This window comes from Musa acuminata, chromosome BXJ1-4 (genome assembly GCF_036884655.1).
Source record: "Musa acuminata AAA Group cultivar baxijiao chromosome BXJ1-4, Cavendish_Baxijiao_AAA, whole genome shotgun sequence".
NCBI classification, from domain to species: domain Eukaryota; kingdom Viridiplantae; phylum Streptophyta; class Magnoliopsida; order Zingiberales; family Musaceae; genus Musa; species Musa acuminata.
In genome coordinates, this window is record NC_088330.1 from 7,086,297 (window position 1) to 7,103,606 (window position 17,310).

Sequence of the window (17,310 nt, forward strand, 5' to 3'; positions counted from 1 at the left end):
CGTCGACAGGAGATCTCAATCAGACAAGTCGGTTGGCACGTACGATTCGTGATAACCACGTCACAATAATCACAAGCAAGTTGCCCAATTTGACATCCATTTTGATCGGCCATTTACAATCTACACATACTTTATTGCTTACCGTAGCTTTCACGAAGACATAACAATTTAATTACTGAGAAATAATTAAGCGCATTTATCCCAATCTGAGGCACACATGGCGTTATCCTGAATCATCCATTGACGTGTCAGTTTCTTACTTGCTATGTTTTATTTATTTATTTATTTAGTTATTTGTTTCATATACTGCATTGATGAGGGAGGCCCCGTGTGCACATAGATGCCGGTCTGAAACAGGGGAAGCGAGATTAGAGAAGCTATCCGACCAAATCCGCCGCCCTCGCTGTCGGCCCCCGCCGAAAATGAGGCAGACGAGAAAGAAGCAAAGGGAGGTAAGGAGTCTGTCTAGCTTATCCCTCGGACGCTCCCTGGTAATGGCGTGAAGAAGCTCTGGTCGCCAGGGAGTTCCATGCTTTCTTTCTTTCTTGCTTTGGTTCATACGGAGTTGGGGGAATTGCAGCGGAGTTGGGTTGAACTCTGTTGTTTCGGTTGCACCTGCCTGCAGCTCTGGCCCAAGATCGTCCTAAGGAAATGGCTCAACATCAGCTCCAGAGAATCCGATTTTAGCGCCGACGAAGGGGACACCACGGAGAGTGAGTTCGAGTATGAAGGTCTGCGGTGAAATGCGATTCTGTTCTTCCTCTGACTTGCGGAAATTAGGGAATGAATTTTGCTTCTTTTTTGTTCGATTGTCTCTCCTCAGTGAAAGATCTCTTCTTTTTTGCTGATTTAATTTAAAAATGCGTTATTTTGTTGCCCCCTTTTCTCCATCCAAAATGAATTTAGCTTGATCTTGCCCTCTTGTTTCATCTGTGTTGCTGATTTTGCTACGTTTAATCCCTGGACTTAAAATGGCATATCGCAGAGATGTGCGGTTCGGAGCGTCGACTGCGAGATGAGGAGGCAAGATTGGGCGGATTTGGAGCCGAGAAAAACGGTACATTCCATATTTCGCCATTAATTCTTTTCAGATTGGGACATCATTTCCGGTGGTCCACGTTATGTATCCAAGAAAAAATAGGGATGCATTGTGTGTATGAAATATACTCAGATATGACGACTCAAGTAAAGAGCATCAAGATAAATTTGCGTGTCGCAATATTTGAACTGATAAAGTAGAGTTTATAGGAGGGTCATACAATACTGAAACCAAAGCAGCTCCCGTGTAGATACCAGAACAGTGTAGTTTTTACCGACCACCTCATAAGAAGTACACGCATCTCTGTAAAGTTTGTGGGTACGTAATGAGTTCTTGAAACTTATTTGTAGTCATCAGTTTCCAACAATCTGATTAGCTTAGATTGCAATATATTCCTGCCAGTGGTTTTAGTTCTCTTGGGATTTGAGTGATCATACATTATAAACAACACCAACAACAAAACTATAAAGTTCTAGCTATTTGGGGCCACTATTAAGCTTAAGAGCATTGTCAGTAGTCAAATTAAGAGCCAACAAAGTACTCAAAATACTCTTAAGGCCTAAAATTCATTTTGGTCAAAGTACTCAAGATACCTCTAAGGCCTAAGATCGGCTTTTTCTGCTTAATACAAGCCTTCTATGGTTTGTTTGCTGCAAGGAGTTCATGCTTGTGTGTCTTCAAGTACTTATCTTTCTCATGCTCTATGTATTTTATTTAATTTTTCATTAGATTATTTTCACTTTATTGGCCATTAATTTCATTCTGATATCATGTATTTTTTGGCCATAATCCATAAAATAATTTGACGAGGCTTCAGCAAATTTGATTTGCTTTTCAAGTTATGTGTTAATTCGTGCAAACCCGATGGATAACTTTGTGGCCATATACATGCAGGTAACAACGTGGAAGGCATTCCTTACAGATTACGAAGGCGAAAATCTGAGACTCTTCGTGCACAATATATTAATACCAAAGAACTCAGGTATATTTCTGTTCTCCATGTCATTTTAATACATAGATACTTTACATGCTTGATAATAGCAAATTTTTGTAATTGTTGGAAAACCCAGGTGCTCCTAATTCTCTTCCTCTTTTTGCAGTCTATTTTTACTTCGTGGGTGCCTTTGCATTTAGCATCTGTAATTAAAGGCACTTTCACCTGATCTGCTACTTTTTGGTCCATGTAGGATCTATGTGGGGACATGGAATGTTGCAGGGAGACATCCACCTGCTGACTTAAATATCAAAGATTGGCTAGATATGGGGGAACCGGCTGATATATATGTGCTTGGGTAACTTTTAATTGTCACAAACCTTTGATCCTGAAATTATATTGAACTGTCAAATAATTGTTTAGGGGCTTTTTTTTTTTTTTTTTGCTTTGGAGTTGCATTAACTGGAATAAGCAGTATATGGTAGATGTGTCCTAGGAAATGGCAAGCACATTTATAGCTATTTTGTTACATCACCACTTCAACATATTATTGAACCAAAGTGAATAGAATGATGAATCATGCTACCATCCTCAATTGTAAATATATAGTTAATCCTCTAGAAACATGAGATACGTGACTATGCCTACACATGTAAGCCTTGTAGAAAGAATTGCAAAACATGATTTGGAGATGATGCGAGCAATATTCGCTATCCTATGGAGACTTGACACATGGATGCCAGTGCAGAAAAGACAAAACGGATTGGTCAAATCTGCCATATCATCACAAATAATAACGAAAAATTTTCTCTGTATGAGGAATTTATCGAGAGAATATTTCCTCCAGTAGCAATTAAGGACTCCTAGCTATAAATAAGGATCCTTCCAACCACAATGCATCTTCTCTGTTTTTCTTCCTTTCTCCTCTCTCTAATTCATCTTAGGCAATCCATTCAGCTGACTTGAGCATTGGAGGAACCACATTGTGACTGTATTCGGTGGTGGCAGTCTTCTTTTGCAAGTGGAGTCATTGAGATCCGTCTCAGCCCTAAGGATTTCATCGTTGATCTCGTTTTTTCTCTCCTCGAGAGGGATGCTATTGGATGGTTGTTCTTTTGTGTCAAGGTTCGGAAATGGGATCAAGTTGGATTGTCTCCGTAATGCAGAGTGACATCCAAATTTCAGACTAACAATGCCATATGCACATCTGTAGTGCTTGTAGTCTTTGTATTTGCACCAAAAGTTCCCTCTTTATGAATGTATTCTTAAGAATGAACATTCAACAAACCAACCTTAGCATGCTTCAGTACACAACACACAAGATTTTGCCCTGACATTCAGTAAGGAAACAAATATATAAATGCTGCACCTGTAAACTGGGACAGGTCAGCGGAACTGGAATTAAAAATTATTACAAAGTTGAAAGTCACAAGTGACGCTTTTGTTTTATGTTTTTATTTGAAAGGTAAAATCATTATTCTGTTCAAAAATTGTGATTTCGGCAAAAGCCACACTTAGGTGATGTGACAGAAAAACTCACAGACAAGAGCTAAGGTTAAATGTGCACTAGATAAGTTTTGATGGTTATCTATCATTTGATGATCTTGGCTGGATGGTTTGATATTTCTGCTATGTCATAAGTCTATTAAGTGGAGTGAAATTTACATGGAACAATACGACATTCTCTCTTTTAGATTGTGATTTCTTAAGTTAAATGTTGATATTAATGTTTATCTCCTGATATTCTTTCATATATGTGTAATCAATAATATCTAAGGGTTTTTTATTTTAGTTAACTCTACAAGGCCTACTTTTCTTGCAGCTTTCAGGAAATTGTTCCACTAAATGCTGGAAATGTCCTGGGTGCGGAGGACAGCCGCCCCGTTCAGAGATGGGAACATATAATTCGTGAGACACTAAACATGATTCAGCCAGTTAAAGAGAAATATAAATGTTACAGTGATCCCTCTTCACCATCAAGATTCAAGCAATCAGATGATGTCATAGATGATGAACTATTGCTTGAGTCTGATAGTGAAAGTGATGAGGAAGTTCGACTTGATGAACAGCCGAATTTTCAGTATAATGAAAATCAGATTGATGCAAGTGAAGATGATCCAAAATGTAATTTAGCATCCCAGTCCCTTTTCGCTGCAGATCAATGTGCACAACGAGAAAATATTGACAATCAATCTTCCCTGTATGTATTTGATAGATACCATAGTTCGAGCTTTAAGAATCATGGAGCAAGTTCAGAAGCCTTCATAAGTCAGCAAAAGAAGTTTACCAAAACATTAAGCAGTTCAGAAATGATTGGTCTAATTTGGCCAGAGCAGCCATTGGATCTGTTATCCCAACACAATAGGGATACATCAAAACCAAAATCATTAAACCCAGTAAAATCTTTTAAAGCATGCAATTCATTCAATTCTCTACATGGAGACCATAATGATTCATTTCCGACTCCTGAACTAGATCTGGGAACTGTCGTGAATAGAAAGAAAAGATCATCTTTTGTACGGATCATAAGCAAGCAAATGGTTGGTATTTTTCTTTCAGTCTGGGTCCGCAGAAGCCTGCGGAAGCACATACAGAACTTGAAGGTATCAACTGCTGGAGTAGGTGTCATGGGCTACATAGGCAACAAGGTTTGGTTCCTCCAAACGTCTTCCTCTTTTCAATATATGATAAGTTCTCATTGTTTTAATTGGATTGATGGTCTGACTGTCATAATTTTAACTTCTTCAAATGGTTATGGTGATAATATGACTTCTAATTAGGTTGCCTCCCGGTGTCGAAGGATACTCTCATATAATTGAATTATTTTTCCTTATGATGTCCATCAATGCTCTTCAATTTTTAATCATGCATTGATGTTCAACAAATTTTTTCTTGTCATGTATAGTGCATTGTTTGTTGGATATTTTATATGTCATGGAGATAATAATCTTTTGATTATTCACCAGGGATCAATATCAGTCAGCTTGTCTATATATCAGACACTCTTTTGCTTTATATGTAGTCACCTGACTTCTGGAGAAAAAGATGGTGATGAGCTTCGAAGGAATGCTGATGTGCGAGAAATTCACAGAAAAACATTATTTAGTTCAGCTCCTGGTGTTGGAGTGGCAAAAACAATCTTTGATCATGAGTAAGTAAATAAAACATCCACCTTGTCTTAAGATACATATTGTCATATTCACATAATCAATGCATGGTTTTTCATGTTTGATCTAACCAAGTGCAATATAACAATTATATGCGACGTTAGTTTGCCTCCTGCCATTTTACTTTGATGTTAAATGATATAAATTTTCTTGCAACTTCATACATTGACAATGTTTTTTTAATATAGAGCTATCATGATACTCTTAAAGTTGCGGTTAGATGGAAATGAGGTACTCTCAACTCTCTAGTACTTATTTAATCTGTTAGTGAAAAGCTGATCATATGAAGGTGCAATTATTTCTTTTTGTTCATTACTTTAGGATTTCTATCTCAGACATCTTAGCCACAGAAAATAATGCAGATGCTGTTTAAGTTGGTTCTAATATTCCAATCTGGATGTACAGGATTAGGAGAGATACCACAAACCTTGATGAATGTAGTAAAAGTAAGTCTTTGAAAGCATGCACCTGAAAAGGAGTATAGCTTCTTTTACAACTGTAGGATGAATAGAGATTCTCAAATTCAGTATTAATGTTCAAAGAGTTTATCCTAGAATTTATTATCAGAATTCATGATTAAAGAATGCATTTAGTGCTATTATAACTCTCAGTTTGGTGAAAAAATCTCTTTCTGAAATTAAGAAAGAAGCATTAGTGTCAAGTTTATAATGTCTTGTAACTCGACATGACAAAATGAACCATGAAGATACTAAAGATGTATCATTTAGTGATATCTTGACTGAAACTCTGAACCACGACCTAGACTGTATGTTTTAGCAACTACATGACTGAAATTTAAGTCTGAACTACGGCCTAGGCTGTTAAGAAGAGCACTAGTGACTTCCATCAAAATTAGATAACATGAAACCATTCAGGGATCAGTATGATGATAACTAAGGATAGTGCGCTATGTGCTTATAGTGTGATGCTATGATATAAGCAAAATTTTGGGGTTTTGCTGGGCTTACTGGTGGTAATTGCATGAGTTTTAGAGGCTTGACACAAAATTTCACTTGTAGTTCTCTACCAAAGTGTTCTTTTAATGCCTTTGAAGTTTGAATCATTTCATTCACCTGCTTCTGAAACTTCAGAAGTTTCTGATCTTTATTTATTTGCAAACATTTTCAGAAGAATTATCTGGTTAGGTGATCTAAATTACCGCATCAATATGTCATATGATAGAGCTCACGAACTGATTTACAGAAAGGAATGGTCTAAATTATTTGAGAAAGACCAGGTCAGTGATCTTATGTTGCTAGTAATCCTTCTTTTTCCTTGTGTATTTTAAGTCGACTATGTTGGTTGATTTTTGCCAATATTTGTGTGGATCGAAAAGGTATTTGCACCTTGCACTGTTGGATAAGTTGAACTTAGTTCATCTAGAAGGATGGTTATGATGCTTCCTTTTAGCATGCATCCCATGGTGAACCGGAATTTATATTTATGAAGCCTGATTTTCCCTTGTTCAAATGATGACATACTGCAGGAATACTGTAAATCACAATAGCAAGTTGAAAATCTGTCTCATATATCTAATAGCCTTAGCACTTTATTCTGTGTATTCCTAGTCTAACAGCTAATTGTATCAGAAACATGACATAGAAATGTAGAAATGAAATACAAAGCTGTTCATCTAAATTCTATGTTCCTTTCTGATATGATCTAGAATGTGTTATGCATTAAAAGACAGCTATTATATAAAAAACAAACGTAGAAATTAGGTGGAATTTGCTGACACAGTTTTAAATGTTTAGGTTAGTCACCATAGTACTTTGCTGAAACAACCAAATAAACTTTCTCGGGGATAGTCCTTTTTGTGGTGATATACCAATTGATGTATTTCCTAGGAAATACTAGTATTATTATTAAGCGCACATTTCTGCATTGACAGAGTTGGATGGTTCTCAATCAAAACATGATATATAATGTTAGAAACTTAGAATTATTATTTTGTAAAAAAATACCTCAACTTCACGATGTGATAGCCGGTGTTCCTTCAACAGCAGTAATACCACCCCTTATCCAATGCATGCTTTGAGATACTGGTGAGGCTATCATAGAATGAGTACTAAATTTGTCAAAGTATTATTTTGTTGGCTAATGAGCTTCATGGACTGGTTTAATTAACTTGTAGTTCCACTTGATACCATTGCAGTTGAGACTCGAACTTAAGAAAGGGCATGTATTTGATGGATGGTCAGAGGGTGTTATAAATTTCCCTCCTACCTACAAATATGAGTTGAACTCAGAGAAGTACGTTGGGGATGATCCAAAAGGTGGAAGAAGAACTCCTGCATGGTATGTAAGCTGAAAATAGTGTTTATGTGTTCTTCTGCTTCTAAAGTTAATTTCGGCCTGATCAATAAATCTATTGCTTTTCCAGTCTTCTTCTATAGCGTAAAACACCTAATATGTTGGAGTCGAAGTTTGAAAGACCACAGCTAAATTGTTTTTCTTTTCCTGTTTGATTTCATAAGAAGTGACTATATTCTTTTATCTAGATGGAGTATGTATTCTTGATAAAAATATCAAGATTTGCACATTTCTCAGGTGTTTAATTTTTCTATAGATATTTGGTGTGACACAACCTTAGAAAGATACTTTATAAAGCATCATGAACTCTCGTTCTTATGTTGAACAATTTCTACCAGTTGAGATATGGAGTATCTTGATATTTAATTCTGTTTTTGTCAGGTGTGACCGCATTCTTTCATATGGTAAGGGCATGAGGCTATTAGATTACAGAAGAGTCGAGCTAAAATTTTCAGATCACCGTCCTGTTGCAGCAATATTCATGGCTGAGGTTGAGGTTTTCAGCCATAGAAAGCTTCAGCGAGCTCTCACCTTCACAGATGCAGAGGTTGAAGAACAACTAGTTTCAGATGCTGATAATGGAGTTGCGAACTGCTTGCGGCTAGGACAGGTCAGTTCTTGGAACAAACAAAAGCATGCGTAGCCAATTTTTTGGCACTAACATATTTTCACTTGAGTGTCGATATTATCATGGAAGGAATCTCCATAATCACCAGATAACTAAATCATATCAGTTTCACAAGGCTTAGGTTGCATTATCAAGTGGCTGAGACACTTGATTTTACAACTAAAAATGACTTTTATGTTCTTTCAAAAAGAAATAGGGAAAATCCCAAACTTCCATCGAAAAAATTTGAAGTACAAGAAAAAGAAAGTAAAAAAAAAAAAGGGATAAATTTGTTTATCTAGCTTTGTGTATGGTGTGTGAAGGATGGTGGCTAGTGATTACAATAGACTTGTAATCAGAACATCACCTTTTTCTTGATTTCCTTTTCTTGTCATTGTTTTCTTTTTACCTTTTTCTTGAGGTGAATAAGTTACCTTCCCGTCATGCAGGAAATAACAGAATAACTCGATGGAAAGATGCAGGCTGGTTCTCGATAGGGTGGGTACGTATTCAACTTGGCTGTTGTTTATCTTTTTAGGGTTTTTTCTTGTAGATTCAGGGCATTCAGAGTACATAAACTGTCACTGTAAATCCATCTGCAATGAGTGAAACTGAGAGGAGGTAAAAATTTCATGTCATACCTTCTTTTACGATCTCTAGATGTCCTTCCCGCGGAGTTACTTGAGCATATGCTGTGCATCAACATTTCATCATTTCCTGCTACTTAAACCGCAGTCATGGATTTGCACATTACCGTGGCTTGGTGCTTGGAGAAGCGAGAGGGGATCATTAGGTGCAATAATACTGTGCGTGGCCCAATGGGGGCTTGTTTTGGATTGCTGGACAGTGTTTTGGCAGCAACGAGCTATTGCTGCAAGAGTAACTATGACTGTCCTTAGTATCATCACGTCTACCTGCTATCGAATAGCAATCTTTAGGAAACTTGCATTTGGAATTTCCAAGATGTTCATGATCCATCTTACGCACGACTGGGGGAGTGACGGATGGAAGTCACCTTGTGGCTTTGATGACATAGAGAGGATTGTTGATACCTCAATGTCATCATTGCGTGATCGATGATATTTTATTCTTTGGATGTTAGCATTCACCACTATATTGTATCCTTCTAATTTGACACTACCTGATCTAGCTTCTCCATTCCGGAGCTCCAACACCATTTGCACGTCGGCTTCACTCTCCTACTACTCCTGTACTCGAAGTTGGACTTGAGCTGCTTACTCATGGTAAAAGTCCCACTCGGTAGTCTTCTTATTCTCCCTCATTAGGGCAAACATGACTATTGATTGAGATGCCTTGTACTCAATTAATAAGCAATGTGTGGTGTTATGTTGAGGAAGAAAAGTCAGAATTAATCCTAAAAGGCATCTTCTACATGAAAGGAGTTCAGTTTGTAGTTTCTTACTATGACGATGTTACAAGCCCTTTCTTGGCCAGACCCAAGAGAAGCACTCCTCAATTATGTCGAGTTACCTCTCGTGAAACCTCCAAAGGCCGGTTGGCTCTAGTTATCTCCGAGTTGAACGGAAAGGGACCTTCACCCCCCCCCCCTTTAGGCCAACTCATCGTCGACTCACAACAGAATTGAAGTCTACTCACTCAAACAGACTCCGTACGTGCTTGCAGGCAACTAATCACTCGACCAAGCCATCGAAGATAGAAAGGTCTTGGCACCTCCATTTGTTGTTAATATTATTATTCCCCACGTTGAGACCTGTTGTTATGATCTTAACTTGACGGCATTAAGAGTGGAGTAAATTAATATAAAAATATTTTTAATCGATTTTAAAACTTGATTGACATCAATCCATTTTAAAATTTTGATTAATCAAGTTAAAGTAATAGGAGAATAAAGCTAAGTAAAAAGTAAAGGACAAACAAAAAAAAAAGATAAATCAATTTAGAATGATTTGGTCTATCCAACCTATGTCTATTCCAAAATTTTTTTTTCCCTGAAACTATCCATTTTTATTATTGATCTTCTTTCCAACGCTTTATTTTTTAAAAAAATCTCTCACATTCTATAACTTAGAATTATAACTATACTCAATAGGAGAAGAGTGAAACTATGATTAAAATAAGATTTTATAATATTTTACTCGCTCGGGAATATATGCTCCATCAATCAATACTATATATATATATATATATATATATATATATATATATATATATATATATATATATATATATATATATATATATATATATATATATATATATATATATATATATATATATATAGTGATGTTCATAGATCTGTGTAATAAGAATTGGATCGTGATGACATCATGATAATGAAATCGATTCACCTTTAAATATAGACCCTAAATAATCCTAGTCATAGGTTACTCGAGAAGAACATCAAGATAACCAGACATACTAGTATGTTGTATACTCATTCATATGATGGAGGCAACTGGTCTCATAGCTACTCGTGTGAAAACACTAAGGATATGGTACAAGTGCTCATTGGAGAATAAATTCACTAATTGATTGAGAGAAGTTGGTATTTATATGGATTGAATGACCCTTGGGCTGCTCTCGATGGTTTGTTCATTTATTTGATAGTCCACCTAGATGGATAAGAGGGCAACAACTAGTTGGGTGAGAATAATATGAAGCATGATGGTTTGGTGGATCACCGCTCTCTAATAGCACCATTGCGAAGGATGTTAGGTCGTCATCACCATGTTGAATTAAATCTGATCAAATTCAATGCAACCATCAAAATGATACACTTGTAGGAAGGCAAATGATGCCTCACACATGAGAGCATATACAATAGTAAATCCGTCATGTGACCTAACTCCTAAAAGAGTCCCAAGTGGTACAATCGTAACAAACTAATTGACATTTCGAATCCTAAAATATGATTGAATCGGTCCAAAATGCTCATTTCAAACATAATGTGATTGAAACGGGCTAAAGTGCTCCTTTTGATGATAATACAATTGAAATAACCAAAAGCACTTTTTTTTTTTGTAATGATAGTGCAGTCAGAACCATCCAAGATACTTCCACGACTTTATTGTTAAAATAGCCCAAAACATCTCTTTTGATATTAACATAGTCGAAACTATCCAAAGCACTCCATTTGATGACGATATGGATGAAATGATCAAAAGTACTCCTTTAGATGATAATAAGATTAAAACAGCCCAAAGTGCTCATTTTAACAATAACTCAATCAAAATGACTCTAAATGCTCCTTTCCATCACAACTCAATTAAATGACCAAAACTATTTTTGATGACAAAATGATCCAAAACATCCCTTTAGATGATAGAATGGTTAAAATGACCAAAGCACTTCTTTTAATAATAGTATAATCAAATTGATTGAAAGTACTATTTTTAATGATAACATAATCGAAAGAGTTCTTTTCGAATATAGTATGACATAACCGACCCAAAAACACTTGTACTGATAAACGTAGTTAAAATAGGCTAAAGCATTCCTTTTAATACAAAGCAATTTAATTAACTAAAAATGCTTGTTTGGACAATTACACAATTGAAATGACCTAAAGTACTCTTAACGATAGCATGACTGAAATGGCCCAAAGTACACTTTTTAATATCAACATGGTTGAATCGGCCTAAAGTATTCTTTTCGACGTCAACATGATTGAATCGATCTAAGGTACTCTTTTTTATAATAGCAGGGTTGCAATGACCCAAGATGCTCCTTTCATGATAACAGTCAAAATGATCCAAAACGTTCCTTTTGACGATAGGACAAATGGATTGGTTCAAAGCACTCTTTTCAATGATAATACAATCGAACTAGCCTCAAAGGCTCCCTTTTTTTGGATGGTTGAATCGTCCTTGTCATGGTTGATAGTCAAATAGAAATTTCATCATATATCAAGAGTCAATTGCGTAGCAAGCATGACGAAAGTATTCTATGACAGGGTTCAAAAGTTCTAAAACTTGAAAGTCTTGAGTGTCAATTACATAGTAAACATGAAGAAAAAAGATTGTACGTCCTCCTTTTATAAGAGTCGAGCGACCTTAAGTTTTATCATTGGTTACTTTGTATACAATTAGGATAGTGGCTATAGATTGGCCATTAAACACTTGGATCATGATCTTCTCAGTTCCTCGATAGTTTGATTAAATATTGATTTAGAGCATTCCAACTAGTCATAGGAAAGATCAATCATTAGAGAGATTATGAATCATCCATTGAAGTGGATCAAGTGTAATAACCAAGCGAACCATTAATGGTTGTGCTTGTTATGAACTAAAATATAAATGGTAGAATACATTATCAAACTTGAACCATATCCATAAGTTAATACTTGATGAGACGAGTTCAACATATAACTCATATAATAACAAGAAATGCACAAGAAATGTTCTTTCGACAATGGTGGATCAAATCTAGTCATGGAACATCATCCAATAATAATATAGTCGAATTTGACCTGAAAGTATCATTTAGCATAATTCAACCATCTGATGATAACATGACCAAATCCAGCTATGAAGCATTCTCCAATAATGATATGATCAAATTGGATCGTGTAGCATCATCTAACAATAACACGATCAAATCTGGCCATAACACAACCCCAATGATATAGTTGAATCCAACCATAAAGTATCATGATGCGATCCAATCTAACCATTAAGTATCTCAAGCATTGATGCTGCTAAGTTCAGTCAGCTATAATCGAGTTTAGCTATAAAACATCCATGGATAATAATATGATGGAATTTGATTATAAATCATCATTCATTCGACAATAACAAGATCAAATCCAATGCATCCCCAACAATAACATAGTCAAATTCAACAACACAACCCCAAAGTAAATTCATAATAAATAATATGATTATATTGTCTACCAAGTATCAGCATAAGTCAACATGCTATAATCATAACCCTACTCTTTCCTAACCTCAAATTCCTTGAATCTCTTCCGACCTGAGTATTAAATGGACCTTTGTTGGGTATGCTTTTCACATAATTCTTTCAAGATCATCTATTAAATCCTCTACTTATCCATCACTAGACTTTTGATAAACTCAAATGGACTCCGAGTTGTGGTGGAATTAGTTGGAGTAAAAGGAAAACCACATCCACTTGGCTGTCATGCTAAGTTGTGAATCGAACCTGTTGTCATTTACATTGTGTATATAAAATGGGGACTTTTCTCTCTCAATCGTAGATCAAGGTTTGGGCGGCAGATGTCCACAGGCCTAACCCATCTGTGGGGTTTTGAGCCCGGTGGGCCGGTGAACAACCCAACTTGTTCTTGGATCTCGTACTCTATTAGATGCGAACATGCAGCAACTACGCCACCGACCACAGCATCTTTGTGCAACTCCGCCTGCAGCTTTTACGAGTCGTCGTCAGGTTATATCGAGCCTTCTGTATCTTTCTACACCTCACACTTTGAGTCATCATTTGGCCGGCAGGAAATGGGTTACTTCAACGTGAACCCCTTTGACATTTGATGACTGCTATATTTCAGCTTAACCATTTTAGCTTAGTTCTATACGAGTTCTGCAAAACATGATAAACTCCTCCTCTGGAAAAGCATCCAGAATTTATCTCTCTCTCTCTCTCTCTCTCTCTCTCTCTCTCTCTCGCATGAAATGGGGAATGGAAGTCTAGGAAAGCATACAGGGCTAAAAGCAGACAATGAAATGATACAAAAATTAACATAGATGGACCCAAGCACAAACACAGGCTGAGATTATGCATATCTTTTTTCTTGAAGTCTAATTAACATGAACATATCAAACCATGAGTCCACGCTAGATGTTCTAATGTCTACGGTGCAGCTATCGCAGCCTTTTTGCTTCTTTTTCACGGATCAATTAAAAAGTCTCTCTCTCTCTCTCTCTCTCTTCGAAATAAAATAAAATATAATAATTAGAATGAAAGAAGAAGACGAAGAGAAGGAAGTCCAATACAGGTATATATATACATATATATTTGCCGTTCCACATCAATAATCCACTCGCATCTAATCAAGGGGTCAGTAGATACTGTCCAGTGACACAGTCCTTGCATGATGCCAAAGACAGTATGGTGTCGCATGCAAGCATCTATATCTTACGGTGCTTGATCCCAGAAAATGTGAACATAGTAGCAGAATTCAAATCCACGCAGGACTAATTAATAAATCGATCGATAATTGATCTAGTCGCAAGTACAATTATGAGGTTCGACATCTACCTACGTCTACGGATGAGCATTTTAATGGACGAATTTGCATTAGGTACATGGATGAAGCTGTCGGTGATCTATGCTGTGAGTTACACTAAAAAACACATTTGCTTGCTCTGACTCGCATCCATTGTCAGAAGACGCAGATGAATTCGACCTCGCGAAAATGTCGAGCTGAGCTGTTTCGAGAGGAAAAGAAAAACTGGAGGACGTTTAATTATCATCAGATGGCCTGTCAGAGTCATGCATGGCTGTAACGATGGTTGGAAGGAAGGAAGGAGGCTGCTTCGAATAGTTAGGGGGAGACAGGAGGATTTCAACTGTATGTACCATTCCAAAATATCCTGCTTTTATTGATCAAGTTGGTACATGGCCATATCCTCAAGTAATTAATGGCTTGTCCTCTTCCTCGGTGGTTGATGCCATTGACTACATATTGTTTGTGTGGACAACATGATATATGTAAACACACTTGAGGAAGATGCTATGAACTTGCTTCTCGGTTGGCACCACACATGACTTGCTTCTTCCACTAGTCCATAGTCGTATTATTATGCATCCATTGTTTCCCTTCTATTCGTTACACACACTCTTTATCTATAAGAGTGAGAGATGCTCCTCATACTGGTAAGAAAATTATTGAATCTTGGAAACATTTATGTTTACATCGTGATGTGACAATTGTGATAACAAAAATTAGCTCTTTGTGGTTACTCTTTTAAGAATCTTCACAAGTTGAGGAGAAAGAAAAAGGAGGGGGGGAAGGGCAAGAGAAAGAGACAAGAGTGTGCAGAGTTCCAACGCATGTCCAGGCAGTACTTGGTGCAGTTAGCTTCTTTGAAGATTACTGTTCCAAATTATAATAGTGCATGCAATAGAGTAGTACTATTTACATACTGTTGTCATCAGTAATAAGTAACGTGGGGCATGCAATTAAATAAACTCGAGGAAAGGCATCTCTGCCAACTGTTATCTATTCATACTCTATTACTCTGCGTCGAAAAGGGATATCAAATCACAAATGTGATGTTCTTGCGTCTCAACCAACCATACTACCAAACCCACAAGGCTCGTCGCCCATTGGTTCCCGGACACTGTCATCACCAGTAGCGATGGTGTAGGAGAAAGCAATACATGGTTTAGATACCAAGGGAGGGAGGGTTGGATGCCCAACTGGACATTACCCATCTGAAACGACACGCAACAGCGCCGAGAAATAGAAGATTAACACATTGGGGTCGCCCTCAAACAATAATGGCTCCTTACGTCGAGGTCTTGACTTATGTGGCTGCTTGTCTCTTGGTATCAAGAAAAGAGAAAGAGTGGTGAGGTGCCTTACCGGACGTTCCCTCCCTCCCGCCCTCTCCTCCCTCTCAACGTGACAAGCCTTTATGCACACGGAGGAAGGCGAAAGGCGCCCTTCCTTAAGGAGCGGATCGACGCACTCATATTACAAGACATTTGCACAAACATGTATTGGCCTCCTTGTCCTCCGCTGCTCTTGCTGAATAATCAAACCCCGCCATGTCTCCACCATGTTTCCTTGTCTCGCTCGTATTATAATAATCTCAGTCATAGATACATTCATGAACTCACATGGATGGATCGCGTTTATCCATACGTGGAGTGCACGCCGCAACTTTTTCTCGCGGAACACTCTAAACGCATGCTGACTGTTGAATTTAGCGATGCACTCGTATCATCGTCATTCTGCAGGCTCGTTCACGGGGATGATATCTCGTCACCGTTCCCCGGTTGAGTTGCATGGTATGCCGTCGCTGTTCCATGGTCTCCAGCTGAAGTCACCGTGCTCCATGTCTGTGATCGCGAGATACTGAGCTGCTCATCAAGAGTCGAATCCAGTTGGCAATTCCATCGGACATGTGGTGGTGTCCTATCTCCTCTCGAAACCCGAGGCGTGGGATCCGACCGAATGCACGACGAGTCCTTCACGTCGATACGTGGGCTATGGTTCGTGAAAGACCACATTAATTTCTAGGGTTATTTGGTCAACGCGAACAGCATTTGTATCTGCTTTTTCTATTACGTTAGCTGGGGATCAAAATGCGTTCGATCGAATACTAAATAGGAGTTGTTTTAAATGACGTTGCGGAATTGGATTCGACACCTAATTAATTGAGCGCATATGACATAACGTGACCCGTCGCAATTAATAGGTTTGCGAGGACGGAGGAGGGCTCGTGTCAAAGAGAGGGCGGAATCACTGTGTTCAAAATAAGGTGGTGGTGGTGGTGGCATTATTGCATGTAATGGTAACACTCGATGAATTGGTGCCAACCTCCGTAAAAACCCACACAAATCAGTCGACGAGGCGCACAGAAATAAAACAAAGGCTGGCTGGGAAGAAGCATAAGCTAACGACACATGTCACGATTACCATCGCATCTGGAGTTTAATGGGAGCAGAGAGCTGGTCATCTCTGAAAAGTCTCCCACACCCCAAAGCTGGTACGCTTCTTTTTCCTCGATTCCGAGCGCTATCCTCGTGCGGGGCGGGGTGGCTTGTGGTTCGGTCCCCTGTCGCTGTACAAGGATGTCCGGCGTGCTACCCACGCGTGCACGTGGGGGCACCACTTGATGCATGGATTTGATGGGAGCCGTGTCCGCTCCGCACACGTCCACACGTGGGTTGGGTTGTACGTGAGATACGCACAAACAGAGATGCAAGCATCACACGTGCGTACGATACGTGAAGGCAGGGGGGGCAGCGGATGGGTTGTCGAAGGGACGCTTCGTGTGCCGACTCAATTCACGACTTTGACAACGACGCCAAGGTGTCGGTAACCTGCGTCAGGTACCGTCCTGCTCTGGGCATTCATATACCCCCTTCCCCTTTTAATCGAGGCCACATCCTTCTTCCCTCGAGAAGCGCTACCTCTTTCACAACCTCCTATCCGATTCCACCACTGCAATTAACCGGCATCACAAGCCATGATGGCCCAATAAAATGGCATGACATGCATCAGATGGAATGCCCAACTTGATGATAGCTGGCTAAACTTAGCTGTCCTGTCCATTCATCCGAT

At 38.3% G+C, this 17,310-nt stretch overlaps 1 protein-coding gene across 8 annotated transcripts; it reads left to right on the top strand.

The window, feature by feature from the left end:
- The first annotated feature begins 294 nt into the window (after positions 1-294).
- Positions 295-9,197, top strand: LOC103980972 (type IV inositol polyphosphate 5-phosphatase 3). Of its 8 annotated transcripts, none has more exons than XR_010498491.1 (12): positions 296-452; positions 581-731; positions 986-1,057; positions 1,934-2,021; positions 2,227-2,331; positions 3,796-4,621; positions 4,940-5,124; positions 6,269-6,377; positions 7,296-7,438; positions 7,835-8,063; positions 8,510-8,681; positions 8,796-9,197. XR_010498491.1 is itself a non-coding variant. In XM_018825408.2 (12 exons), the coding sequence occupies exons 1-11, from the start codon at positions 315-317 to the stop codon at positions 8,522-8,524; spliced, it is 2,061 nt and encodes a 686-aa protein (XP_018680953.2). In that variant the 5' UTR covers positions 296-314; the 3' UTR covers positions 8,525-8,562; positions 8,796-9,197. The 8 variants fall into 8 exon arrangements, 6 of the variants coding, with proteins under 6 accessions (XP_009395800.2, XP_018680953.2, XP_065018188.1 ...); XM_018825408.2 differs by having other exon boundaries at positions 8,510-8,562; XM_065162116.1 differs by lacking the exon at positions 8,796-9,197 and adding an exon at positions 8,721-8,773 and having other exon boundaries at positions 8,510-8,562.
- Positions 9,198-17,310: the final 8,113 nt, after the last annotated feature.